Consider the following 27,916-nt stretch of genomic DNA (forward strand, 5'->3'; position numbering starts at 1 on the left):
ACTGAAGCTTGAACCGATGTTATTGGAACGTTGTGTCAACAATTGATTCTATATTCTGATATTCTCCTTGTGTATTTAACTATCAGTTTACATTGAACCACTGTTCTGCATCAGTTTGCATACACTTGTGTAGTGAAGTTATTGTTGGTTTTAGCCACTATTATCTGACTAAGGGTATTATAATACAATCTGAACACTAGTAGTACATCATATTTTCCAATATGAACTATAAATGTATGTTATGTTTCATTATTTAGTTGAAACTGAAATGTGACTGGTTATTTCATCTTTATTTTTTTCTAAAGATGTACCAACAGCGGTGATGTCGTCGGTCCACTGTGTGGTGGTGTGGGAGTGGCAGAGTGGCGGCCAGTGGCTGCCACACACGCCTGCAGTGACGCGCACCCTGGAGCGAGCCCACGCTAAGAAGCTGACGAGGGTTGTATTAGCAGATGCCGATCCAGCGCTCAGAGGGCACTATGTCAATTTGAGAACACTTACACAATGTTTGGATACTCCAGGTTAGTTTAATACCTACAAAAATGTAAATGTTGAAATTGATTTGTGCAATGTCTAACAGTAAAATAATTTATTGATGTAATAATTGGTGACTGGTAATGAGTAAACATGAGTTTTGAGAAATCATAAAGAGAACTTTACTACTAATTAACACTAAACAAACAAGGCACATTAAATATTGGATTCATTTGGATGCAGATATGCAGTGCTCCAGACAATCTAAAATATCTAGTTTTCTTTTTACACAAGATGCAGTGAATGATTATGATACATTAGATACATATAACATTAATCAATTTATTGTAATCTATCAATCAGTATGGAAGCATTGATTTATTTATTAGGAACACCAAATAGTAACATTACAGTATATTTTTTTAACTTAGTTGAGACATGGTGTGCATATGACCTCAATAACAGTTACAGGCATACACAGCATTTCTTTTTGCAAGGTTATCAGGGTACTGAACACTAAAAACTATGTTTACACAAATCAAATTGGTTTTTATCTAATCAAAATGAAGAATGTAATTTTTGTTTTGAATGATTGATTTCTAGTAATTGAGCCCCCGGGGTCTGCAGACCACAGGTTAAGAAACACTGGTTTAGAGCATAACTGAGCAAGTCAGCGCCTGAGGTGTGGGGGCGGCACGGGAGGGTGTTTTAGTGACATCAAACATCAGCGACACTTCAGACGTGCTTCAGTCTTGAATGCTCCGTCACATCATATGTCAGTGTCACTCCCATCCCATACCTCAGGCACTGACTCAATGAGGGCTATCGTTTTAGCGCTCACCAGTTAGCGCCACTGTAGAGTAAGGTCCTGTCACTTGCTAGTAGCGAAGACAGTGGCACCAACTGGTGAGCGCTAAAGTGGTAGGAGGACTATCGCATTTGCACTCATCAAGATGGCGCCACTGTAGAGTAAGGTCCTGTCAATCGCCAGGGGTGCCAACTGTTAAGTATAAAAACGATAGCCCTCATTGACTCAGTTATATGCTTCACCCCTATAGTGAAATGTGTACCTAACAATGTAATATAATTTGTCTAGTTGCAAGAGCAACTCTTCAAATAGATTTGGTGTCATTGAGAATATTTTCTGAGTGTCGCATAGTTGGCGACAAGAGTGCTCGTGGCCGCCTCTGCATTTCCATTCAGGCTAAGAACTCACGGCGCGATTTTTACCCGCGCCCGCGGCGGTTGCGGGCCCGCGGCTTCTATAGAATGTTAGATAAAATTCATAAAAATTCATAAAATTCATTTATTTTTGCAAATAGGCTTTTAGAAAGCACTTTTTCACTTTTTACATAGATACTTATGTAAAAATGAATGCACAACTCACGACGCGGTTTGCGCCCGCAGTGTGCGCGGTTGTATGGGGGTCCCGCTGCACTGGCGGGCAACTAGTAGAATCGCGCGGGCCGCGGTAACCGCAGCCCTTGCGGTTTTCGCCCGCGCGCTCTGCGATCGATTGGCGGGCGACCATTTTGTACCAGTGACTTAACTGCCCGTCTTGCGATAGTTGCGATTATCGCCCGCCACGTTTGCGGTCGATGATCGGCGACTGCGTAACCGCACAAATAATCGGTCCCGTGATAATCGCGCCATGAGTTCTTAGCCTCACCGAGCGGTTCGGTGTCGACAGAGGGCGGGTCGGCGGAGTGCCTGGTGCGGCGCTCGTGCTACGGCGTGGGCTCGCCGGCCGGCCGCGGCGTGCGCTGGGAGTGGGCGCGCTTCACCGCCGCGCCGCACGCCGCCGAGCTCAACTACGAGCCGCTGCCCATGGAGGTACTGCGACCGTCTGGTGCTCGGAGAAACTACATCACAGACCTGTAGGTCCAAGATGCGCGCCGCGATAAGCGGCTATCACGCCATTTTATCGATTTTGCCCATACATTTTGACGTTGATAAATGTTATCACGGCGCGCATCTTAGGCCTACTGATTTATCTGTGGCCTAATTCACGTATCAAACTTCAACGACTTGCAAGCGATTTGATCGCTGGTGTCACTTTTCGTATTCACGTACTAATTGCCCGATTATGTTTCGGTTTCATTTTTATGCGTATTCGATCGTGCCTCTGTGGTATTCACCTATTGCCCATTTTGAAGCCCAAACGTTAAAAATTACAAATCGCTGAATTGCAATCCTATCGAGTTTTCTATTGAAATGACACGTGAATACGGATTTAAGAATGTTTTTCAATAGGACGACTTCTAAACGTAAACGTCAACGACGTTATACCAGAGTAAATACAAATGAGTCGTAGTAGTAGTATGTATGAGTAGTAGAGAGTAAATCAACTTCATAGAAACGCACCGAGCGCGGTTTGTATGTGAGCGCGCGTGCACTCACACACTGACAAAATTCGGGGCAACTCACCGCTAATCAACGCTAAATTTTGTCAGTGTGTGCATGCCGCTTCCGTATTGGCGCGCTCACATACAAACCGCGCTCGGGCGTTTCTATGAAGATGACCTACTCATTTGTATTTACTCTGGTTGTACGTTATCATTGTACGTTATTATCGCCAGTTTTTCATTTAAAGGTCGCAATATTTTGTGTGCCGCTTGATTACCGTCGGATTGTGATATTGTCAAATTGACAAACAACTCCTCTATTTTACTACCGTACTTATCAATTGACATTCCGTTTTGTCGCATCATTAATAACTCGTTATGAATGGAAGTGCTTGATTTCTTGGTAAGCAAGTGGTCTCGCATATCGTTTATTAAAGTTTCATAGTTATCGTACGACTCTGATAAGCGTAATTTAGCACTTTCATTCAGACGTGTTTTTAACACAAAATTAATTAACATTTTCTTACCTGCACTTTCGAGTGTGGGGCCATATAGCTCTATGGCGTCAATCAAGGATTTNATCCGTGAATCATTGGTACTGTAATAATTTCATTATTCAAATTATTTAATTTAAGTGTATTATTTTCAAAGTCCAAAACAGCTTGGTATTTACTTAAAAAATCTCGACCAATAATTCCAAACTGTACACAAGGTAGATAATCGATAACATAGAACTTGTGTTCAAATTCTTTTCTATTTAAGTTAAGTGTGACAGACACATGTCCGATTGATCGTACATTGCCCCCGATACCATTAATGTGTATGCATTCATTATGTATTGGAAGATTCCATTTCAATGCAGTTTCGTATTTCAGCGCTGACATCGATGCGCCCGAATCTACTAGAAAGCTATATTTGGCATCTCCGAATAACAATACCACCGAACTACTATAATCACATGATAATATGAAATTATTATCGAAAAAACTGTTGTAATGTATTAGTTTCTATTTCTGAACCCTGGTTTAATGTCGAAGTTTGAACGGTGTTATCGACTAAATTATTGTTGTCGTTATTCATATAATGAACACTATGACCGCGATAAAAAGACCTATTTTGTCTACCGCCGCGGAAAGGCCTATTTTGCCTATAGCCATAATTTCCGCGTGGCTGTTCTATACCTCGACTTCGTGATTGGTTGGCAAAACCATTTCCTTGGTTACCCCGTGAAAACGAAGTATTGCCATAACCTCTTGAGTAACCCCTAAAGTTACCCCTATAACTACCTCTGTTACCTCTGTGATTCCTATGATAGTTTGATCGTCCTCTTTGACCAAAATATACTGTGGCCTCTGAATTTTGACTACTGCACGAAGCTTCTTCATCTTTCGCCGCACGTATTGTGTCTTTTAAGGAAGAATAATTTCTGGCTGATAAAATGGTACTTAGTTGACGGTTACGCAAGCCGTCGGTAAAACTCTTTATCGCCAGTTTTTCATTTAAAGGTCGCAATATTTTGTGTGCCGCTTGATTACCGTCGGATTGTGATATTGTCAAATTGACAAACAATTCCTCTATTTTACTACCGTACTTATCAATTGACATTCCGTTTTGTCGCATCATTAATAACTCGTTATGAATGGAAGTGCTTGATTTCTTGGTAAGCAAGTGGTCTCGCATATCGTTTATTAAAGTTTCATAGTTATCGTACGACTCTGATAAGCGTAATTTAGCACTTTCATTCAGACGTGTTTTTAACACAAAATTAATTAACATTTTCTTACCTGCACTTTCGAGTGTGGGACCATATAGCTCTATGGCGTCGATCAAGGATTTCGTGACAGCCTCCTCACCAGTCATAACCGGCAGTAATGATACCGCAGTTTTAAAATCAAAAGTAGCCATGGTGCTCTGTGTCGCAGTATTTTCAGTATTTACGACAGTGCACTCAGCTTGGGCACAAAAATGTTCTATTTGTTCATAAATCTCTTTAAATAAATCGCAATATGATTGTACTTCTTCGAGAACTTTACCTTTTATGTTACTTAGCTTAATTTCATCTAAAATTACTAACATACATTCGTCAAAATCATTGCGTAATTGACTGGCCTCATTTAATTTTCGTTGTAAATTATCTTTAGTTCTTTTAGCATAACTTAATTTTACAAGGTTATCTTTAATGTTTTTGAGTTTGGCACATATATTCTTTATTTCCCGCAGGAGCCCGGTGAGTCTACAGTCACCTGGCGCATGACGGCGCGCGCCGGCGGCCACGTGCGCCTGCTCCGGCGCGCGCCGCAGCCGCCCTACCCGCTCACGCGCCAGGCGCCGCAGGAGCCCGGTGAGTCTACAGTCACCTGGCGCATGACGGCGCGCGCCGGCGGCCACGTGCGCCTGCTCCGGCGCGCGCCGCAGCCGCCCTACCCGCTCACGCGCCAGGCGCCGCAGGAGCCCGGTGAGTCTACAGTCACCTGGCGCATGACGGCGCGCGCCGGCGGCCACGTGCGCCTGCTCCGGCGCGCGCCGCAGCCGCCCTACCCGCTCACGCGCCAGGCGCCGCAGGAGCCCGGTGAGTCTACAGTCACCTGGCGCATGACGGCGCGCGCCGGCGGCCACGTGCGCCTGCTCCGGCGCGCGCCGCAGCCGCCCTACCCGCTCACGCGCCAGGCGCCGCAGGAGCCCGGTGAGTCTACAGTCACCTGGCGCATGACGGCGCGCGCCGGCGGCCACGTGCGCCTGCTCCGGCGCGCGCCGCAGCCGCCCTACCCGCTCACGCGCCAGGCGCCGCAGGAGCCCGGTGAGTCTACGGTCACCTTTACGCCCTTTTCACACGTCCCGGTTGCCGGCTAACTGGCGCCGGGTACCCGGTGGTGAAGTGTATGGGCATGGTACGTAGCTTTCACATGTTCTGGCGTAATTAATCCGGCATGCCCATTAGCCGGCAACCGGGACGTGTGAAAAGGGCCTTAGGCGGGTTTTAGAACCACGCTGACCGCTCGCTGATCGTCAGCGCTGACAGATCAATATGTATGTAATTGAAGGAAACGTTCTTGAGTGACGCTGACCGCTCGGTGCCGACGCTTCATACATCGGTCACGACATGACACGACGGACAGCGTGCATCAGCACGATACTAAAACCAGCCTTAACATATGGCAACCTGCCGGGCTAGGATGCGCGCCGTGATAAAATCTTATCGATGATTTTAGACGAAAAATGTATATAAGTGATAAACGCTTACCGCGGCGCGCATCCTAGGCCTACAGGACGAGATGTGTGAAAACCCCGGATTTTAGAGCCCAGGCATTGGCCTTTTTATTTTATTTTTTTATTCCCGGACAACAAATGAAACTCAGCCCGGACGCTCCCCGGACGCCCTTTAAACTAGGGCAAATCGACGGCGCGCTGCGGCGCCCCCGGCGTTGGCACTCCTTGCCTGAAGCAGAGTAAATGCAAATGAGTAGGTCATCTTCATAGAAACGCACGGGCGCGGTTTGTATGTGAGCGCGCCAACACGTATGCGGCGCGCTCGCACACACTGACAAAATTTAGCGTGGATTAACAGGGAACCAGTCGTGGTTGCGCCGAATTTTGTCAGTGTTTGCGTGCGCGCCGCATACGTATATTGGCGCGCTCACATACAACGTTTCTATGAAGATGACCTACTCATTTGTATTTACTCTGCTGCCGGGCTAGGATGCGCGCCGTGATAAAATCTTATCGAAGATTTTGGACGAAAAATGTATGATAAAATGGCGCGATAAACGCTTATTGCGGCGCGCATCCTAGGCCTACAGGACGAGATGTGTGAAAACCCCGGATTTTAGAGCCCAGGATATGTCAACAGGTTTTTATAAAACTAAAGTCACATCGCTCGGCATTGAGATAAAACTTTTTTTTTATACCCGGACAACAAATGAAACTCCGCCCGCGCGCCCTTTAAACTAGGACAAATCCGGGGAAACGGCGCGCATGCGGCGCGCTGCGGCGCCCCCGGCGTTGGCGCTCCTTGCCTGAAGTTTACTCGATCGTTGCTGCGTGCGATCTTATTTATTGCCCGAGTGAATTGAAATATTATAAAACGGGCGTTACGTTTCAGACCTATTTAATTTTGATTTAGTTACTTTTTATTTCGTTTGAGACGTCCAAGATTTCGGCGATGTCTTGTTTATCAGCGATTTATACCGCTGTACGAACCGCATGTTCCGCTTCTCACTTATATTTGTTCAGCTGTTGTTCTGCTAGCATTTTAAGACATTTACAATTTATATTGTTGTAGGCAATGTGTTAAATTACAACGAAAAAAAAATCACAAGCGGATCGTTTTGTAAATTTTTTGAAACTTAGGTCATGATAAAAATGAACAGAAAAAAAAATGTTACGGAGAGATAGTCGTATCGCAATACCTAGATCTAAAAATAGAGTTCTTTCTTTACATTGAACGAAAATAGGCATTTCAACATTTGACATAAATAGCAAATATATCTGTAACATCTGTGAGTCGCACTTGGTATAAAATCCATAAATTCACGTGAATGACGCACAACATCAAAAACGTGCCGCTGCGTCTGTCTCTTATTAACAATGAAGTTCAGTTCAGCGCTCACGTCCGCTGTGGTGTTATTATTTTGCTGTAACAGCGGTCGATCGTTTCTGCACGAGCTCCTGCCGCGCTCCGCTCTGCTGAGCGAGGATGGAAGATTGGATTGGATCGGCCTCGCCGCCAAGTACGGCTTCCCGGACGCCGAGGAGCGAGACGTGATCACCGAGGACGGGTACATCCTGGCGCTGTACCACATCCCGGGCGACCCGCGGCGGCCCGCGCTGCTGGCGCACGGGAACACCTTCTCGGCCTACAGCTGGCTGCTGCGCGGCCGCCTGTCGCCGGCGCTCGCGCTGGCGCGCCGCGGCTGCGACGTGTGGGCCGTCAACTTCCGCGGCGCGCTCGAGTCCCGCCGCCACGTCGCCCTCGACCCGAAGCTGCAGAAGGACCGCTTCTACGACTACTCCTTCTACGAGCAGGGGGTCCACGACTTGCCGGCGACTATCGATTATATCCTGAGAGAAACCCGGCAGAAGCGGCTGCTCGCGATCGCTCACTCGACCGGCGCGGCCAATTTCTTCGCGATGGCGGCGGAGAAGCCCGAGTACAACGAGAAAATCGAGGCGCTGATATCGCTCGGGCCGGTGGCCTTCCTCGGACACGAGAGAGGGCTCGTCGGCTCGCGGCGCGCCGTCGACGCGTTCACCGAGTTCGAGGTGGCCACCGCCGCCACGAACGAGTTCGACCGGCAGTGGCCCGTCTTCAACGAGACGTGCCTCGGGCCCGACGGGTACGGGGTCTGCGTGGAGGGCCTGATGTTCGAGGCGTTCGGGCCCGACCCGAGGGGCTTCGAGCCGGAGTTCGCTCCCACATTTTTCGGGCACTACCCCGACGGGAGCAGCAGAAAGATGTCGGATCACCTGATTCAGCTGTCGAGGTCGGGCAAGTTCGCCAAATACGACTACGGGGCAGAGAGGAACCTGGCGACGTACGGAGTGGCGGAGGCGCCGGAGTTCGCCTTGAGGAATGTGTCGATGCGGGTGGCGCTGCTGGTGGGCGCCGGTGACTTCCTGGCGCCGCCGCGCGCCGGCCGGCGCCTGCTACGAGCGCTGCCCAACGTGTTCCACTACCAGGAGCTCCCGTACCCGCTGTTCAATCACCTCGACTTCGTGATGGGAAGGTTCATGCCGACCAACTTGTATCCGCACTTATTGAAACTTGTAGAGCAAATTATATGGAATTAAATATGGTATACTATGTGTTAGCGAATAAAATTATTAATAGTGGCGTTCGTATGAATATGCTAAAATATATTTTTGTTTTATTTTTAATTCTTTAAAAATCAGTCCTATCTGATCCACCTATTTAACATATAGTTAAAGTAGGTGGGGTTTAAACAATATTTGAAGAGTAGATACGTGCCAATATAAATACACGTGACGTGATAGCGTCTTTACCTTGTAACATTAAACCATTGTTTTTATATCATACTATGAATCATAGCCGCGCCACCTCTATAGACAGGCTTAAGTTTAATTGATTATTGTATGAAAATAAAGTTCTTAATTTTAAACAATTTTCAAGTAAGATGACGTCAAAAAACATACCCTTTTTAAGGGGTTTTCCGTAATATTTAGAGCGCTTTCACATTAGGGCGTTAGAAGCGCGACAGCAGCGCGGCAGCGGCGTTTTTATAATGTGAAGGCATGCATCCGCTGTCACATAGTATGAAATTTTCGGCAGCGCGTCTGTCGCGCGTTTGTCGCGCTGCTAAATTGCATAAATGTGAAAACGCTCTTAAATTTAAGCTTGTCAACAGCATAAGTGATCTGGTTGATTTACACGCGGACTCTCTGACATCATACCGTAAAGCCATTTTTAGTCACTTGTCCGGTCCCAGCTCTGCGGAAAACACGTCTTCATGAAAATAAAATTCTCTCGATACTTGCTTAATTAATGTAAAAAAAATCTGTACAACTTTGTTTCTGTTAAAACTTAGCACATGTCTGTTGGATTGATCTATACCTATCATTATAATCCCAACTAATATTATAAATGCGAAAGTAACTCTGTCTGTCTGTCTGTCTGTAACGCTTTCCCGCTTAAACCTCGCAACCGATTTTGATGAAATTTGGCATAGAGATAGTTTGAGTCCCGGGAAAGAACATAGGATAGTTTTTATCCCGGTTTTTGAAACAGGGACGCGCGCGATAAAGTTTTTCTGTGACAGACAAAATTCCACGCGGGCGAAGCCGCGGGCGGAAAGCTAGTATAGTATAATATTAGTCTTCACGTTAAATGCATGCTGTGTTTGCCTGTAATAAGTTAATACATTGAACATGTACTTATTCTTTTTAAGATTTATACAATTGTATTGGTGTAATTAACTGTTGGTGAACCAAATAAATAAAATAAAAAAAATAAAAAATAAATTCCGTCTCGCAGCGCGGCGGCCGCGCATCCCGCAGCAACACACGGGCTCGAGCGTGCAGTCGGTGCAGTCGGCGCAGTCCATGCCGGCCGCGCCCGCGCCGCCGCCCGCGCCCGCGCCGCGCCGCGCCGGCGCCCGCAGCGCCTCGCCGCGCGACCGCAAGCCCGGCCTGGCCCGGCAGATCTTGCACAACCTCAACATATTCAGTGAGTGTCTATCCGACCGATCACGGACGAATCCCACCACCACCCATGATTCTTCCTGCCTCGGAAGAACCATGGATGGCGGTGGGTTCTTCCTGCCTCACGGCGTACGAACTGAATCTCGGGAGAGGGCGCGGGTACTTACTCTGGGCTCCTATCCCCGCGCGCTTTGCTTGACTCCCTACAAATTTCTCTGATCCATGTCCCTTCTCTTAGTCAATTCTCCCTCACGGAAAACCCACCACCACCCATGGCCATTCCAACCTTCTCGTTATAACTGGCCGAATCGCGGGAGATGCACGCGGAACTGCGTCTGCCGTGGCAGGTTGCACTCTGCCGCGCGCAATGCTAAGTTCTTTGTTGTAGTCCTTGTCCCTAAGAAGCGACTCTCCCAGTTTTGGGGCTGCTACTACACAACGGACAATCTAGTCGTGCTATATAATAGTGAAATATATAATAGTGAAAGATTACAGATTTTGGCTCTGTTTCATTACGTCAAAATGATCTCCAGGTAACAGCAACAAGCCCCCGGCCGCTCCCGTGGAGCACAAGGCGCCGCGAGACAGCGCGGCGGAGCAGAAGCAGTGCGGCGAGCCCGAGTGCGGCAGCACGCGCTCGGGGCGCCGCCACAGCGTCGACACCGTGTCCACGTACCTGAGCCACGAGAGCAAGGACAGCCTGCAGGTACACTGTAGCGAGACACGGCGGGTACACTGTCTGTAGCGAGACCCGGCGGGTACACTGTAGCGAGACACGGCGGGTACACTGTCTGTAGCGAGACACGGCGGGTACACTGTCTGTAGCGAGACACGGCGGGTACACTGTCTGTAGCGAGACACGGCGGGTACACTATTTGTAGCGTGCGAGACAGCGCAGCGCGTCCATTTTTTGTAGCGTGCGAGCGGCAGTCAAGGTCTTTTTTATGGCGCTCGTGTAACGGCACAGCCCTCTCTCTCTCTTTCTCTCTCTGCACTTCTCCAGCTCCGACAGCATATTAGGATTGTGCAATGTATTTGACAAACGGCGCCAGAAACGGAGAACAGTGTTTATCAATATCTAAAATTTTGTATATGAAATCGTAATACACTGCAAATGGAATCCCCGTTATTTTAATATCTTTAAACATTACATTACTATGTCTTTTTTTAAACCGAGCATCTTGTCGGCTACAGCAAGGGTCCGTGGGCGAGCTGCTGAACTGCAGCGCGGGCAGCGACGACGTGTTCGACGCGCCGCGCGCGCCCGAGCCCCCGCCCACCTCCGACGGGACTATTGTCGGTAAGTTGGCATTAATATGCTCTGTAATTTACCAACAACTGCAGTTGTGGGGTCACTGCTTCAGTGTACCGAGGCTGACCCGTTGTCCGAGATGAGTGACGGAACCCGACATGAAGCGACGCGACGTAATGTGACCAATATGTAACATGACACGTGATTACGTAGACCAATAGGCTAGTAGCCTAAAAAAATTTTTTTAGTCCGTAATGTTTAATATCAAAAAATATTGGACACGTATATTTTTATTTGTCAATCTAACAAATAATTACATAGTTATGGTGCGTTGAAGTTGCGCACGACGTCACAACGTGCGGCATTTTTAAGCAAGCGTTGACGTCACGGGCCTCTTCTTATGAACTTTGGGGCGCTTTATCTCTTTAAATTTTCATTAGTTTGAAAAAGTGAAAAATACGTGTAGAGTATTTTTTGATAAGTTAACTGACGGACTAATTAAAAAAAACTCTTGCTTTTTGACCCAGGCAACATCCCCATTTTATACAACAAATTACATACTTGATATTTTTGTATCGAGATGCATTGCTATTTCGCGTTTGTTTTATCTAGCTAGGACAATGGGAGAGGTGATATCCACGTGACATTTCGTGGGTCGAATCACGAAAAGACGTAACTGATTTTTGTAAATTTTACAGGAACGAAATTTATAGAAAATTTTAAGTATGGAAAAATGCATTTCGGGCCCTTTTTAACTGTCAATACTGGCTTCCTGACACAGAATTCAGTTACGATCTTTTGTGAGGTTTTTATAACCTGGTTTGTTTAACTCAATATCATCATTTTGTTAGATAAGCCTTTTCGCGATATGACCCACGATTTGATCCTAAATCTGAGGTGGAATAGGCTAGTTTCCTAAAAAAAATTGTTTTAATCCGTCATGTTTAATATCAAAAAATATTGGACACATATATTTTTATTTGTCAATCTAACAAATAATTACATAGTTATGGTGCGTTGAAGTTGCGCACGACGTCACAAAGTGCGGCACTTTTATGCAAGCATTGACGTCACGGGCCTCTTCTTATGAACTTTGGCGCGCTTTATCTGTTTAAATTTTCATTAGTTTGAAAAAGTGAAAAATACGTGTAGAGTATTTTTTGATAAGTTAACTGACGGACTAATTAAAACTCTTGCTTTTTGACCCAGGAAACATCCCTATTGTGTAAAGTAATCGTAATCATTTGACAGTTCATAACGTACGATAAAGTCAGTTAAACAAAGCGTTTGACAAGATAATCGTACGTTATGAACTGNGGGTACACTGTCTGTAGCGAGACACGGCGGGTACACTGTCTGTAGCGCGCGAGACAGTGGGGTACACTGTCTGTAGCGCGCGAGACAGTGGGGTACACTGACTGTAGCGAGACACGGCGGGTACACTGTCTGTAGCGCGCGAGACAGTGGGGTACACGAGACAGAGGGGTACACTATCTGTAGCGCGCGAGACAGTGGGGTACACGAGACAGAGGGGTACACTGTCTGTAGCGCGCGAGACAGTGGGGTACACTGACTGTAGCGAGACACGGCGGGTACACTGTCTGTAGCGCGCGAGACAGTGAAGGTACACTGTCTGTAGCGCGCGAATCAGCCGCTACCGCTCCGACCACTCACTTGTAAAGGCAGGAATACAAGTGAGTGGCACTTGTAATAGCGGTGCTGCGTGACGCAGCACGCATAATGCTTTTTTTTTCTAGTGGCATCAATCAGAGGCGTTGCTGTTTACCAATTTCTAATGACTATCTCAAATTAATACACTGACAAGTTTGTAAATAAAATTGTATTTATTTAATTAAATTTTTTGACATGTTGATACTAACAAAATCTACTAACACCAAAAATATAGTTCGTATTGTCACACATGGTCTGATAAATAAAAATATCTTTATCTTTATATCTGTTGAATGTCCTTTTTAAAACCGAGCATCTTGTCGGCTACAGCAAGGGTCCGTGGGCGAGCTGCTGAACTGCAGCGCGGGCAGCGACGACGTGTTCGACGCGCCGCGCGCGCCCGAGCCCCCGCCCACCTCCGACGGGACTATTGTCGGTGAGTCGATCGTCATTAAATATGCTATGGAAATTTTTGATAGTGCGCTCAACGAAAATTGAGGCGAACACATACAAACTGATGTAATATTTAAGCACAGGACACAAGCAACTCATTACACTTCAAGTCAAATATCGAATACACTAGCTAGGTACTTCACTCTTGCTACATGTCTGCAAACGAGACAGAAAGCACTTGTTAGTTCAACCACGCAAGACGTCAGCGTGGAAAGAGTCGAATCTTTATTAATCAGTCAAAAAAACCACTTCAAAAGTGGTTTTGACCGATTATGAGTTTGGACTGTATACCAACTATTGGGAAGCTAACAACGCGCGGGAGGAGACGTGCGGGCGGCGTACGATGACTAACGTCACCTCGGGATGGGTCCCTTGGGATAACGATGTGGGCAGCGTTATCATCGGTAGCGCTCGGCTCGTACACTCGCCTTGGGACACTACACCACCGTCGACACACGAACACCGCGTACTCTTATAATAATTTCTTGTAATTAGGTTAGCGAGAATTACAGCAGCACCTATTTTTATACAGTCCGCTATTTCATTTTATTTACTAATATTCGTTAGGACCCTAACATACAAATGAAGATCGTTTTGATTTTGATTGAAGTATGATATTGTTCACCAGGCTCGGACAGCGCGGCGGCGAGCGTTTGCGGCTGGGTGCGCGCGGAGGCGTGCCCGCAGTGGGGCGCGCTGTGCCCCGCCTGCCTGCGCGCGCTGCGGGGCCCCGCGCCCGCCGTGGCCCTGACTCGCTGCCAGCACATGCTGCACCTGCACTGCCTCAACACGCAGCTGGAGCGCCTGCGGGCCGCTGGCGTAAGTGAAATTAAATGTTTTATGAAAGTCAAAATAATAACAAAGGTGGCCCGAGAAAATCTCCAACGTCGAGCTATTGGAACGCTGCCACGAAATTCCGATCGACCAGCAGATTAAGCGCCGCAAGTGGAACTGGATTGGCCACACTCTCCGAAGGGACCCCGATCACATCCCTAAGCAGGCTCTGGATTGGAATCCCCAAGGAAAACGCAAACTTGGCGGCGCACTGTAGCGGACGAGGCGAAGAAGATCGGCAAGACCTGGAGCGCGATCAAGCGAGAAGCTCAAGACCGAACGAGATGGAGGACTGTTGTGGACGCCCTCTGCCCCATCTAGGGGACATAGGACCATAAGTCAGTAAGTCTAGTTGCCCTAGGGGTCTTCGCTAAAACGCGCGGGTACCCGTTCTTTACGCTACGGGGGCCCCTGCTGTGGCCCTGACTCGGTGCCAGCACATGCTGCACTGCCTCAACGCAGCTGGAGCGCCTGCGAGCTGCTGGCGTGAGTCTAACCAATTTTGTTCAGTTTGAACCAAGATTTCGTACTACACACCACGAGGTGGACCGACGACATCATAAAGGTAGCAGGGAAGCGCTGGACGCAGGCCGCTACCAATCGATTAACATGGAAAGCATTGGAGGAGGCCTATGTTCAGCAGTGGACGTCCTATGGCTGAAATGATGATGATGGTGATTTATGAACGACAAAATAAAATAACAGGACCAGAAACTTGCGCGGGTGTCCGATTCCTACGTTTAACTAGACCTGCGTGGCGTTCCGCGGCCACTTACATGTCCCCCCCCCCCTTACTTCGAGAACATAATATAAAAAAAATGCTGAACTAGTGCTAGTAGTGTCTCACACTACTAGCTCAGTAACTCGTGCCGGTAAATGCTGCATTAGCCGGTGAACACTGCCTCAACATCTGAAGCATCCAAGCAGCAGCAAGCAATCCACTGGGTCGAGCGGCTGCCTCGTCCTGACAAAATGTAGCTCAGTCTGCAGCGACGAAATTTACTTCGCAACGTGTCTTGAAGTCGAGTCTCCATTTGAGCAACCGCGTGTCGAGGTGGTTGTTCGACCCGAGTCTGTCTCTAGTGCAGCGGTTTCCAAACTTATTTTGTCTACTGCCCACTTTGAGAATAAATTCTTTTTAGCGCCCCCATTTGTAGTCGAGGGTCGAGTGCTCAGTCGGTGTCTAAGAAACCTAGTAAATGACGCCTCCCAAGCCTTTACACAACGTCCCGATTTTTTTCTGGGTCTCTTACGGCCCCCTTTTAAGCCTGCAGCGCCCACAATGGGGCGTTATCGCCCACTTTGGGAAAGACTGTGCTCTAGTGGAGTTCGAGCTTACTTGAGCAGCCTCAGTCTGCCCCAAGAAGAGGCTGCTCAAGTGGACACGAGGCTTTCCATTAGCGCTTAAATAATCATGTTGACGTCTTTTGTCTATCCGCAGGAGGCGCTATACATCGAGTGCCTGGTGTGCGGGCGCGTGTACGGTCGCGCGGAGGGGGCGGGCGCGGGCGCGGGCGCGGGCGGGGAGGGCGGCGCGCAGCCGCCCGGCAGCATGGCGTGGAGCCTGCAGCCCACGCCGCTGCCGCCCTACCCGCACTGCTCCTCCATACTCATCACTTACAGGTGTGTTGTGAGATCGATATCTCAGAACATCCTCGGTTGTCAACTACTAAGTCCGGTCGCCGAGAACATAGAATTTCGCGAAATGCCCCCAAGCTAGCGCTCGCACACTCACTGCGCCCCCCGTCGTAAAGTCGTGACAGCAATATAATTACGCGGGAGCGATAAGGATGGGTAGCTTGGGGTCATTGGACGAAATTCTACGTGCTCGGCGACCGGACTTTACAAATATATTTTGTAGTGGTTGTTTCGAGCATTTCTTTTTACATTTTTTTTAATTTCGGAAAATGCCTTTCGCACAAGCATTGGCCAATACTTTCCCATTTCCTCTCGTATACTCATGGGGTCTACAGAGGGAGGGGCGGTGTCCTCCGGATAATGAAACAAAGCCACGAGTTACTGTCCTAACTTGGGCATTGGTCCGTGGCTCCCAAGCTATGGTACCATGCGAGTCTCTCCGGCTTCGAGGAGTCTACCATTCTCCTCCTCTGGTTGTTTTTATAGAGGTTTTTTGGCCCGCTATAGCGGATTACGGTCTGCTCTAGGCCGATACTAGGAACTTTCCATTTGGCTCAGTTCATAATTATGCACTGCCATTAACTCTGGCGTTTGTAGCTTCCAGTCGGGGCGGCAGGGCCCGCGGCACCCGGCGCCGGGCGCGCCCTACTACGCCGTGGGCTTCCCGCGGCACACGCTGCTGCCCGACACGCCGCTCGGACGACAGGTAACAAAACATTCACTTGTACCATTGGCAACAGTGTTAACTACCCATTGCCGGTCATGTCGTCTCGTTCTATCGCAAAGAATCACCATTTGATGAAAGCGAGAGCAAAAACTAAAATCGATAGTTGATAGTGTGGCCGTGTGTACATAATTTATTAAACAGTCAAAGTTATACATTGTCGAGCTATTCAATGTTATTTCTACTACATGACACGCGTGATAACCGCGCGGTTCCTGGGTGGTCCTCTTTAATGAGGCACTGATGCTGTAACCGTGTACTACGGTTTCATTTAATGTACGAGAACTGCCCAGCAACGCACGATTCGTTCGCGCGTAGTTCGTTTCATCCACGAAGCCCCGCAATTTTTGGAGCAATCCAAAAATTATTGTAGTGTGCGTCAGTATTGTAGTGTGCGTGTGCACTCATTGATAATTTAGCGTGTACCGATAACACTCAAACGGTGGGGCGCGTCTTCGTGGATGAAACGCTGCGTCTGAAGCACTGGCATAATTCACGTATTTTGACAGTCAAGATTTCGCCGACGTTCAGAAGTCGTCCCATTGAAAAGCAGTTCTAAATCGGTATTCACGATTGTTATCGTTGAAGTTTTGTTACGTGAATAAGGCTACTGAGCCCCGATTACGGTAATTTTTACCGTCTCCAATCTAGACGCGCTTCATCGATTCTGCGATACGATTGGTCAAAACACAAAAAAAAAAACAGCATACGTCAGCTGTTTTGACCAATCGTCGATGAAGCGCGTCTGGATTGGAGACGTTAAAAATTACCGTAATTGGGGCTCTGATCTAAGATAAACATCGTGTTTAGGTGCTGTCAGCGCTGCGCAGCCTGTGGGCAGCGGGTCTCCTATTCGGCGTGTGCGCGTCACAGACGACGGGCCGCGAGCACGTGGTGGCGTGGCGCGCGCCGCCGCCGCCCGCCGCCGCCGCNATGAATAATGAATATACTAAAAATATATTTTTGTTTTATTTTTAGTTCCTTAAAATGTCCTATGAAAGGATGATGGGCACAAATGTATGGAAAGTGGTACCCGCTCCAATAGCCCTAACCAATATATATTTCAAAAGGCCTTTAGACGTAGGAAAATGTCTGCTATGGGGCCAGTTCTAATTCACGTTTTGAAAGCAGTAATTCCACTAAGTATTATAATGAAAGTATAACACAATCATCCATGTATACGAGTATGTACTATGACTACAATCTATTAATATAACTAAAAGAAGCCTTGAAAAGGAAAGGATTATCCCTACGATGAACTACTCAAGCTATTAGCCCTTTATTCGCTTTCATCATCATCATCATGATCATTTTAGCCATAAGACGTCCAGTTGAACATAGGCCTCCCCCAATGATTTCCACAATGGCCGGTTGGTGGCGGCCTCTATACAGCGCCTTCCCGCTACCTTTATAAGGTCGTCGGTCCATCTTGTGGGTAGACTTATTGGGTCTTGTGGGTTTATTCACTTTAGCAACCCATAATAAAACCCTTGAAATAATAAAACTAAAACCCCTTTATTAATAAAAGTTACACCCTAGTTGAACTCTGATTTAAATTGTCATTTGTCATTTTAATCCAAGGTTCATCCTAGGTATAACTTTTTTTAAATAAGGGGGTAGTAGTTCTTCAAATAAAAACATTTATTTCACAATTATCTCTACCAATAATTATACCAATAGTTAAGGAAGGATGCTGGAGCAGTAAACCCTTCATGCCTCGCATAACCTAAGTACCATAAGATGGACACGTATGATACTTCGGTTACACAAAAAGTATGTTTATCTTCGAACGCAACCAAATCTGAGGCTGGTGGCCATAGTAAATGTTGTTCGTCTTGGTTAGACCTTTCAAATGACACTACAAACATAACTATTGGAGCCGGGTACCATTTTGCAAAAAAGTATGTTTATCTTCGAACACAACCAGATCTGAGGCTGGTGGCCATAGTAAAAGTTGTTCGTCTTGGTAAGACCTTTCAAACGACACTAGAAGCATATCTATTGGAGCCGGGTACCATTTTGCCCATTGTCCTTTCTGATCCATTCCTATTTATTAACTTTATAGTTAAAGTAGGTGGGTGGGGCTTAAACAATATTTGAAGAGTAGATACGTGCCAATATAAATACACGTGACGTTATAGCGTCTTTACCTTGTAACATTAAACCATTGTTTTTATATCATACTATGAATCATAGCCGCGACACCTCTATAGACAGACTTAAGTTTAATTTATTGTATGAAAATTAAGTTTCAAATTTATTTTTATTTTATTTTTTCACTAGGACAATCAACAAGACAAACACGCATACATGGAAATGAATTACTATAACTAAAAGTGCTTAGAACTAAGTGTTGTCTTAATTAGAGGCTGCCACGGCATGCAATGTGGACTGTTGCAAAAAAAAAACTAACAAATAGAAAGGCAGTGACTAGTTATTTGTTATTTAATTTTAATCAATTTTCAAGTAAGATAACGTCAACAAACGTACAAGAGAGTACGTTATATTTCACCGAGACACCATGGCGGCGCAACCAGTCGCCGTTACCAACAAAATGTATACAGCTTTGCGCAACCAAACGGACACCAGGTGAGTAACTCTCTATAGAGCTGTATACATTTAGTTGGTAGCCGGCGACTGGTTGCGCCGCCATGGTGTCTCGGTGAAATATAGCCCTAAGGAGTATTCAGTCATGTTTAAATTCCGTCTCGCAGCGCGCCGGCCGCGCATCCCTCAGCAGCACACGGGCTCGAGCGTGCAGTCGGTGCAGTCGGCGCAGTCCATGCCGGCCGCGCCCGCGCCGCCGCCCGCGCCCGCGCCGCATTCTCCCTCACGGAAAACCCACCACCACCCATGGCCATTCCAACCTTCCGGTTATAACTGGCCGAATCGCGGGAGATGCACGCGGAACTGCGTCTGCCGTGGCAGGTTGCACTCTGCCGCGCGCAATGCTAAGTTCTTTGTTGTAGTCCTTGTCCCTATGAAGCAACTCTCCCCGTTCTGGGGCTGCTACTACACAACAGACAATCTAGGCGTGCTAATAGTGAATGATTACAGTGTTTGCCTCTGTTTCATTACGTCGAAATGATCTCCAGGTAACAGCAACAAGCCCCCGGCCGCTCCCGTGGAGCACAAGGCGCCGCGAGACAGCGCGGCGGAGCAGAAGCAGTGCGGCGAGCCCGAGTGCGGCAGCACGCGCTCGGGGCGCCGCCACAGCGTCGACACCGTGTCCACGTACCTGAGCCACGAGAGCAAGGACAGCCTGCAGGTACACTGTAGCGAGACACGGCGGGTACACTGTCTGTAGCGAGACACGGCGGGTACACTGTCTGTAGCGAGACACGGCGGGTACACTGTCTGTAGCGAGACACGGCGGGTACACTGTCTGTAGCGAGACACGGCGGGTACACTGTCTGTAGCGAGACACGGCGGGTACACTATTTGTAGCGTGCGAGACAGCGCAGCGCGTCCATTTTTTGTAGCGTGCGAGCGGCAGTCAAGGTCTTTTTTATGGCGCTCGTGTAACGGCACAGCCCTCTCTCTCTCTTTCTCTCTCTGCACTTCTCCAGCTCCGACAGCATATTAGGATTGTGCAATGTATTTGACAAACGGCGCCAGAAACGGAGAACAGTGTTTATCAATATCTAAAATTTTGTATATGAAATCGTAATACACTGCAAATGGAATCCCCGTTATTTTAATATCTTTAAACATTACATTACTATGTCTTTTTTTAAACCGAGCATCTTGTCGGCTACAGCAAGGGTCCGTGGGCGAGCTGCTGAACTGCAGCGCGGGCAGCGACGACGTGTTCGACGCGCCGCGCGCGCCCGAGCCCCCGCCCACCTCCGACGGGACTATTGTCGGTAAGTTGGCATTAATATGCTCTGTAATTTACCAACAACTGCAGTTGTGGGGTCACTGCTTCAGTGTACCGAGGCTGACCCGTTGTCCGAGATGAGTGACGGAACCCGACATGAAGCGACGCGACGTAATGTGACCAATATGTAACATGACACGTGATTACGTAGACCAATAGGCTAGTAGCCTAAAAAAATTTTTTTAGTCCGTAATGTTTAATATCAAAAAATATTGGACACGTATATTTTTATTTGTCAATCTAACAAATAATTACATAGTTATGGTGCGTTGAAGTTGCGCACGACGTCACAACGTGCGGCATTTTTAAGCAAGCGTTGACGTCACGGGCCTCTTCTTATGAACTTTGGGGCGCTTTATCTCTTTAAATTTTCATTAGTTTGAAAAAGTGAAAAATACGTGTAGAGTATTTTTTGATAAGTTAACTGACGGACTAATTAAAAAAAACTCTTGCTTTTTGACCCAGGCAACATCCCCATTTTATACAACAAATTACATACTTGATATTTTTGTATCGAGATGCATTGCTATTTCGCGTTTGTTTTATCTAGCTAGGACAATGGGAGAGGTGATATCCACGTGACATTTCGTGGGTCGAATCACGAAAAGACGTAACTGATTTTTGTAAATTTTACAGGAACGAAATTTATAGAAAATTTTAAGTATGGAAAAATGCATTTCGGGCCCTTTTTAACTGTCAATACTGGCTTCCTGACACAGAATTCAGTTACGATCTTTTGTGAGGTTTTTATAACCTGGTTTGTTTAACTCAATATCATCATTTTGTTAGATAAGCCTTTTCGCGATATGACCCACGATTTGATCCTAAATCTGAGGTGGAATAGGCTAGTTTCCTAAAAAAAATTGTTTTAATCCGTCATGTTTAATATCAAAAAATATTGGACACATATATTTTTATTTGTCAATCTAACAAATAATTACATAGTTTTGGTGCGTTGAAGTTCCGCACGACGTCACAAAGTGCGGCACTTTTATGCAAGCATTGACGTCACGGGCCTCTTCTTATGAACTTTGGCGCGCTTTATCTGTTTAAATTTTCATTAGTTTGAAAAAGTGAAAAATACGTGTAGAGTATTTTTTGATAAGTTAACTGACGGACTAATTAAAACTCTTGCTTTTTGACCCAGGAAACATCCCTATTGTGTAAAGTAATCGTAATCATTTGACAGTTCATAACGTACGATAAAGTCAGTTAAACAAAGCGTTTGACAAGATAATCGTACGTTATGAACTGTCGTTGCTTTACACAATTCCACCTCTGTTTTGCTAACTTATCTTTGTGCGCCAGGCTCGGACAGCGCGGCGGCGAGCGTGTGCGGCTGGGTGCGCGCGGAGGCGTGCCCGCAGTGGGGCGCGCTGTGCCCCGCCTGCCTGCGCGCGCTGCGGGGCCCCGCGCCCGCCGTGGCCCTGACGCGCTGCCAGCACATGCTGCACCTGCACTGCCTCAACACGCAGCTGGAGCGCCTGCGGGCGGCTGGCGTGAGTCTAATGAAATGTTTTATGAACGTTGTGCGGAGGCGTGCCCCAGTGGGGCGCGCTGTGCCCCGCCTGCCTGCGCGCGCTGCGGGGCCCCGCGCCCGCCGTGGCCCTGACGCGCTGCCAGCACATGCTGCACCTGCACTGCCTCAACACGCAGCTGGAGCGCCTGCGGGCGGCTGGCGTGAGTCTAATGAAATGTTTTATGAACGTTGTGCGGAGGCGTGCCCCAGTGGGGCGCGCTGTGCCCCGCCTGCCTGCGCGCGCTGCGGGGCCCCGCGCCCGCCGTGGCCCTGACGCGCTGCCAGCACATGCTGCACCTGCACTGCCTCAACACGCAGCTGGAGCGCCTGCGGGCGGCTGGCGTGAGTCTAATGAAATGTTTTATGAACGTTGTGCGGAGGCGTGCCCCAGTGGGGCGCGCTGTGCCCCGCCTGCCTGCGCGCGCTGCGGGGCCCCGCGCCCGCCGTGGCCCTGACGCGCTGCCAGCACATGCTGCACCTGCACTGCCTCAACACGCAGCTGGAGCGCCTGCGGGCGGCTGGCGTGAGTCTAATGAAATGTTTTATGAACGTTGTGCGGAGGCGTGCCCCAGTGGGGCGCGCTGTGCCCCGCCTGCCTGCGCGCGCTGCGGGGCCCCGCGCCCGCCGTGGCCCTGACGCGCTGCCAGCACATGCTGCACCTGCACTGCCTCAACACGCAGCTGGAGCGCCTGCGGGCGGCTGGCGTGAGTCTAATGAAATGTTTTATGAACGTTGTGCGGAGGCGTGCCCCAGTGGGGCGCGCTGTGCCCCGCCTGCCTGCGCGCGCTGCGGGGCCCCGCGCCCGCCGTGGCCCTGACGCGCTGCCAGCACATGCTGCACCTGCACTGCCTCAACACGCAGCTGGAGCGCCTGCGGGCGGCTGGCGTGAGTCTAATGAAATGTTTTATGAACGTTGTGCGGAGGCGTGCCCCAGTGGGGCGCGCTGTGCCCCGCCTGCCTGCGCGCGCTGCGGGGCCCCGCGCCCGCCGTGGCCCTGACGCGCTGCCAGCACATGCTGCACCTGCACTGCCTCAACACGCAGCTGGAGCGCCTGCGGGCCGCTGGCGTGAGTCAATTTCAATATTTTATGAACGTCAAAATAATAACAAAGGTGGCCCGAGAAAATCTCCAACGTCGAGCTATTGGAACGCTGCCACGAAATTCCGATCGACCAGCAGATCAAGCGCCGCAAGTGGAACTGGATTGGCCACACTCCCCGAAGGGACCCCGATCACATCCCTAAGCAGGCTCTGGATTGGAATCCCCAAGGAAAACGCAAACGTGGTCGACCCAGGCAAACTTGGCGGCGCACTGTAGCGGACGAGGCGAAGAAGATCGGCAAGACCTGGAGCGAGATCAAGCGAGAAGCTCAAGACCGAACGAGATGGAGGACTGTTGTGGACGCCCTCTGCCCCATCTAGGGGACATAGGATCATAAGTCAGTAAGTCAAGTTGCCCTAGGGGTCTTCGCTAAAGCTCGCGCGGGTACCCGTTCTTTACATGCGACGCGGACCCCTGCTGTGGCCCTGACTCAGTGCCAGCACATGCTGCACTGCCTCAACGCAGCTGGAGCGTCTGCGTGCGGCTGGCGTGAGTGAATTTAAATGAAATGAATGTCTTTTGTTCATTTTGAACCATTTTTGGTATTTGTGAACGTCAGAATAAGTAATAAAACAAGGTAAAGCCCGGTCCGTGAGCGCGTAGAATTTTGTCCAATGACCCCTAGATACCCATCCTTATCGCTCGCGCGTAATTATATTGCTGTCGCGACTGTGCGAATGGCACCCGCAGTGAGTGTGCGAGCGCGATAGCAACATTCATTGGACAAAATTCTACGCGCTCACGGACCAGACCATAGCCCTTAGGCATCTGCTAAAATTTGCGCGAGGGCACGGAGTGGATGCCAGCTCCGGTCCTGCACTCCGCGGGCGATTATATGTCCACTTATCTTTTGACCTTTGCCGATGATTCGATACAAACATGACATGCTAAGAAAAAACACCGGAACAAATTCAGTCATCACTAACATTCAGTTGCCAGTTATATTATTTAAATAAAAATAGACTGAACTGATCACGCATCTTTCTCACGTCGGAGTACAAGCCTGAATCGCCATTAGATGCAGCCTCAGGTGGAGTCAGATTTTGTTGGTTTTTGTGCGTGCTCAAAGGCCCTGTGCATTCACTGGAGACAGGATACACACGTCTGGTGCCATCGCGATTTTCATGGTCGCTACACATCGATAGCAGAGAGGCAGATCTAATTGAGCAGCCTCAGTCTGCCCCAAGAATAGGCTGCTCAGCTTAAGGCTATTCAAGTGGACACGAAGCTTTCCATTAACGCTATATTATGTTGATAACCTCTCGTCTATCCGCAGGAGGCGCTATACATCGAGTGCCTGGTGTGCGGGCGCGTGTACGGCCGCGCGGAGGGGGCGGGCGCGGGCGCGGGCGCGGGCGGGGAGGGCGGCGCGCAGCCGCCCGGCAGCATGGCGTGGAGCCTGCAGCCCACGCCGCTGCCGCCCTACCCGCACTGCTCCTCCATACTCATCACTTACAGGTGTGTTATAGAGATGGGATATACTAGGTAAATTTGAGACTAGGTGCACCTATTCCTAGTATTTATTAATACTCGATCCAAATACCTATTCCACCTAGTACGTAGTAATTTAGCATACTTGACGCGACTAGTGCGGACTAATCCACGTAATATGACTTTAAAATACAATTTTCTTTGAAAAGATACAACCGTAGTATGAATAATGCAATTTGAAATTGAATAATAATTCCTCCCTTCATACTTCAACAGGCTTAGTACTGTCAACTTAAAAGTCAGTCAATTTCGTAAAAATATTTTCATATATTTTTCTTTTTTACATGATTATTTACATGAATGTGGTTTGACTGCGTTTGTGTGCGTTTGCTTCGTCGCGCTCAAATTTGTTTGGTCAGACAGAGACGGAGTGAATCTCTACGTTCGCACATAAGCTTAGCGCGTAATACACGACTACGGATTACGCAATAATAACCTCTATTACTTTGACGGTTGGGTCGTAAATCGTGTAATTTATAAAATACTAGGTGGATCAAGTATTTAAAAAATTGGAATAGGTGCCGCCTAGTACTGTAAAATACCTAGTGTGTGGATCTGTTCTAGTAAATACGTCTCATCTTTAGTATGTTGTGAGCTCGATATCTCAGAGCATCCTCGGTTGTCAACTACTAAAGTCCGGTCGCCGAGCACGTAGTATTTCATCCAATGACCCCAAGCTACCCATCCTTATCGTTGCGTTCGCACACTCACTGCGCCCCCCGTCGTAAAGTCGTGACAGCAATATAATTATGCGTGAGCGATAAGGATGGGTAGCTTGAGGTCATTGGACGAAATTCTACGTGCTCGCGACCGGACTTTACAAATATATTTTGTAGTGGTTGTTTCGAGCATTTCTTTTAATTTCGGAAAATGCCTTTCGCACAAGCATTGGCCAATACTTTCCCATTTCCTCTCGTATACTCATGGGGTCTACAGAGGGAGGGGCGGTGTCCTCCGGACAAAGCCACGAGTTACTGTCCTAACTTGGGCATTGGTCCGTGGCTCCTTCTCAAGCTATGGTACCAAGCGAGTCTCTCCGGCTTCGAGGGGTCCACCATTCTCCTCATCTAGTTGTTTTTGGAGAGGTTTTTTGGCCCGCTATAGCGGATTACGGTCTGCTCTATGCCGTTGCTAGGAGCTTTCCATTAGGCTCAGTTCATAATTATGCACTACCATTAACTCTGGCGTTTGTAGCTTCCAGTCGGGGCGGCAGGGCCCGCGGCACCCGGCGCCGGGCGCGCCCTACTACGCCGTGGGCTTCCCGCGGCACACGCTGCTGCCCGACACGCCGCTGGGACGACAGGTAACAACGACATTATATTGCATTTGTTGTACCGAAGTGGTAATGTGGTAAGAAGTTTCTTGATCTGAAAAACATATTTTTTAATTTAATGGACGTTATGTCGTCACGTCTATAAACCTCTGTGAGTTATTGATAAATGGTTATCAGAATATTTTTTAAGTCAAAATTATACATTTACGAGCTATTGTATGTTATTTCTACTACATGACACGCGTGATAACCGCGCGGTTCATGCTGGTTCTCATTAATGAGGCACTGATGCTGTAACTGTTTCATGTAAATGTATGAGAATTGCCCATCAACCGCGCGATTATTGCTGCGTCTGAATAAAGCCTCAGGCTGGTTTTAGTGTCACCCGGACCGTCCAGTGCGGATCCGCTCCGCACAGCCGATCTGTATGAATAGACAGTTTGACACCATACCCCAATAATTTAAAACCACTACTGTTTTAAAAAGACCCTTCATTCTGGTCTTAAAAACTTAATTAATTTTAAATAACCTGTAAATTACGATTTTTGTTCGCATTATAATTGAAAAAAGTAGTACAATTGAGTTGACAAAATAGTGACGTCACTTACTTGTAGTGCCATACAAAATCTATGGGAGAGTTTCGTTTTGACAGTTTTAAAAAGTACGTCAATTGACTGGTGGTGTCAACACGTCTATTGCTAGGGAGCGAGCGGTTCCAACACTCCCTAGAAGTTTATACATATGATCCGCACTGGACGGTCCGCGTTACACTAAAACCAGCCTAAGACAAGCGTCGTGTTTAGGTGCTGTCAGCGCTGCGCAGCCTATGGGCAGCTGGTCTCCTATTCGGCGTGTGCGCGTCACAGACGACAGGCCGCGAGCACGTGGTGGCGTGGCGCGCGCCGCCGCCGCCCGCCGCCGCCGCCCACTACCCCGCGCCCGCCGCCGCCGCCGACGCCGCGCTACACGCCGCCCTCGCCCGCCTCCACGCGCTCATGCCCGAGGCGCGGTGACACAACACCACTGTGCTATGGTAAAGCCTGCTCCGTGAGCACGTAGAATTTTGTCCAATGACCCCAAGCTACCCATCCTTATCGCTCGCGCGTAATTATGTTGCTGTCTCGCTCGCACACTCACTGCGGGCGCGCGTCGCACAGTCGCGACAGTTTGCAATTACGCGCGAGCGATAAGGATGGGTAGCTTGGGGTCATTGGACAAAATTCTACGTGCTCGCAGACCAGACTATAGCCGCAAGATTGTGGGAGTAGAGACAGGTAATCGTTCAGTTCTGTAAAATTGGCTTTTGAATTTGGTTATGATTTCTATGTTAAACTGTTTTATTAACAAAATACAAGTATAAAATTATTACTCGTAAAAATATATATTTACTGCAACAAAATTAAATGGTTAAAAATCTGTTAAAATAAATGATATGAGAAAATTAACAAAATCGAAAACGAAAATGAAATAAATTATATACATGATAAATCACCATCATACATTATTGTTAAATGAAAAGAACAAAATAAATAAATCATTATGATTATTAACGGAAATATTTGAAATTTAATCATCCGGAAAAATATAAAAAGAAATATATTTTGACGTTTTCGAAACTAGAATTCGATCAAAAGCAAATTGCTATGAACGCCTAAATATTGTTATAATACGAGTGCGAATAATGCGTGCCTTCCACCGCTATTGTCGATGGACAGCCAACTGCTTATTTTGATAGAGGCTAAATAGTCACAAAACTGCAGTACTGTCTTCAAGTATATTTATTTAGGCGGTACTCGAGATGACATGTGACTCGATTGATTTGAGATATTTATAAAACGGTTGCTTCAACGAAGTTTTCAAGTTGAAAGTGAAGTAACTTATGAACGCTAGACTATTANGCGCTCGCACACTCACTGCGGGCGCCCGTCGCACAGTCGCGACAGCAATATAATTACGCGCGAGCGATAAGGATGGGTAGCTTGGGGTCATTGGACAAAATTCTACGTGCTCGCAGACCAGACTATAGCCGCAAGATTGTGGGAGTGGAGACAGGTAATCGTTCAGAGTTCTATTAAATTGATTTTTGAATTTGGTTATGATTTCTAT

General features: G+C 47.9%; 1 protein-coding gene across 1 annotated transcript; it reads left to right on the plus strand.

Moving 5' to 3' along the window:
• Nucleotides 1-26,923, plus strand: LOC114354365 (protein deltex). Its single transcript, XM_028306717.1, has 11 exons — nt 1-234; nt 306-521; nt 2,165-2,307; nt 5,040-5,616; nt 9,808-9,999; nt 10,508-10,680; nt 11,169-11,274; nt 13,979-14,169; nt 15,626-15,807; nt 16,420-16,528; nt 26,614-26,923. The coding sequence occupies exons 1-11, from the start codon at nt 222-224 to the stop codon at nt 26,821-26,823; spliced, it is 2,112 nt and encodes a 703-aa protein (XP_028162518.1). The 5' UTR covers nt 1-221; the 3' UTR covers nt 26,824-26,923.
• Nucleotides 26,924-27,916: the final 993 nt, after the last annotated feature.

Source organism: Ostrinia furnacalis, unplaced genomic scaffold (genome assembly GCF_004193835.3).
Source record: "Ostrinia furnacalis isolate ACB-3 unplaced genomic scaffold, ASM419383v2 OfSCF2047, whole genome shotgun sequence".
Lineage (NCBI taxonomy): Eukaryota > Metazoa > Arthropoda > Insecta > Lepidoptera > Crambidae > Ostrinia > Ostrinia furnacalis.

Coding starts and splice junctions, on each gene's coding strand:
- LOC114354365 (XM_028306717.1), top strand. Junction 5,617..9,807: donor CCAGGCGCCGCAGGAGCCCG/GTGAGTCTACGG, acceptor TCCGTCTCGCAG/CGCGGCGGCCGCGCATCCCG. Junction 10,000..10,507: donor GCACAACCTCAACATATTCA/GTGAGTGTCTAT, acceptor AATGATCTCCAG/GTAACAGCAACAAGCCCCCG.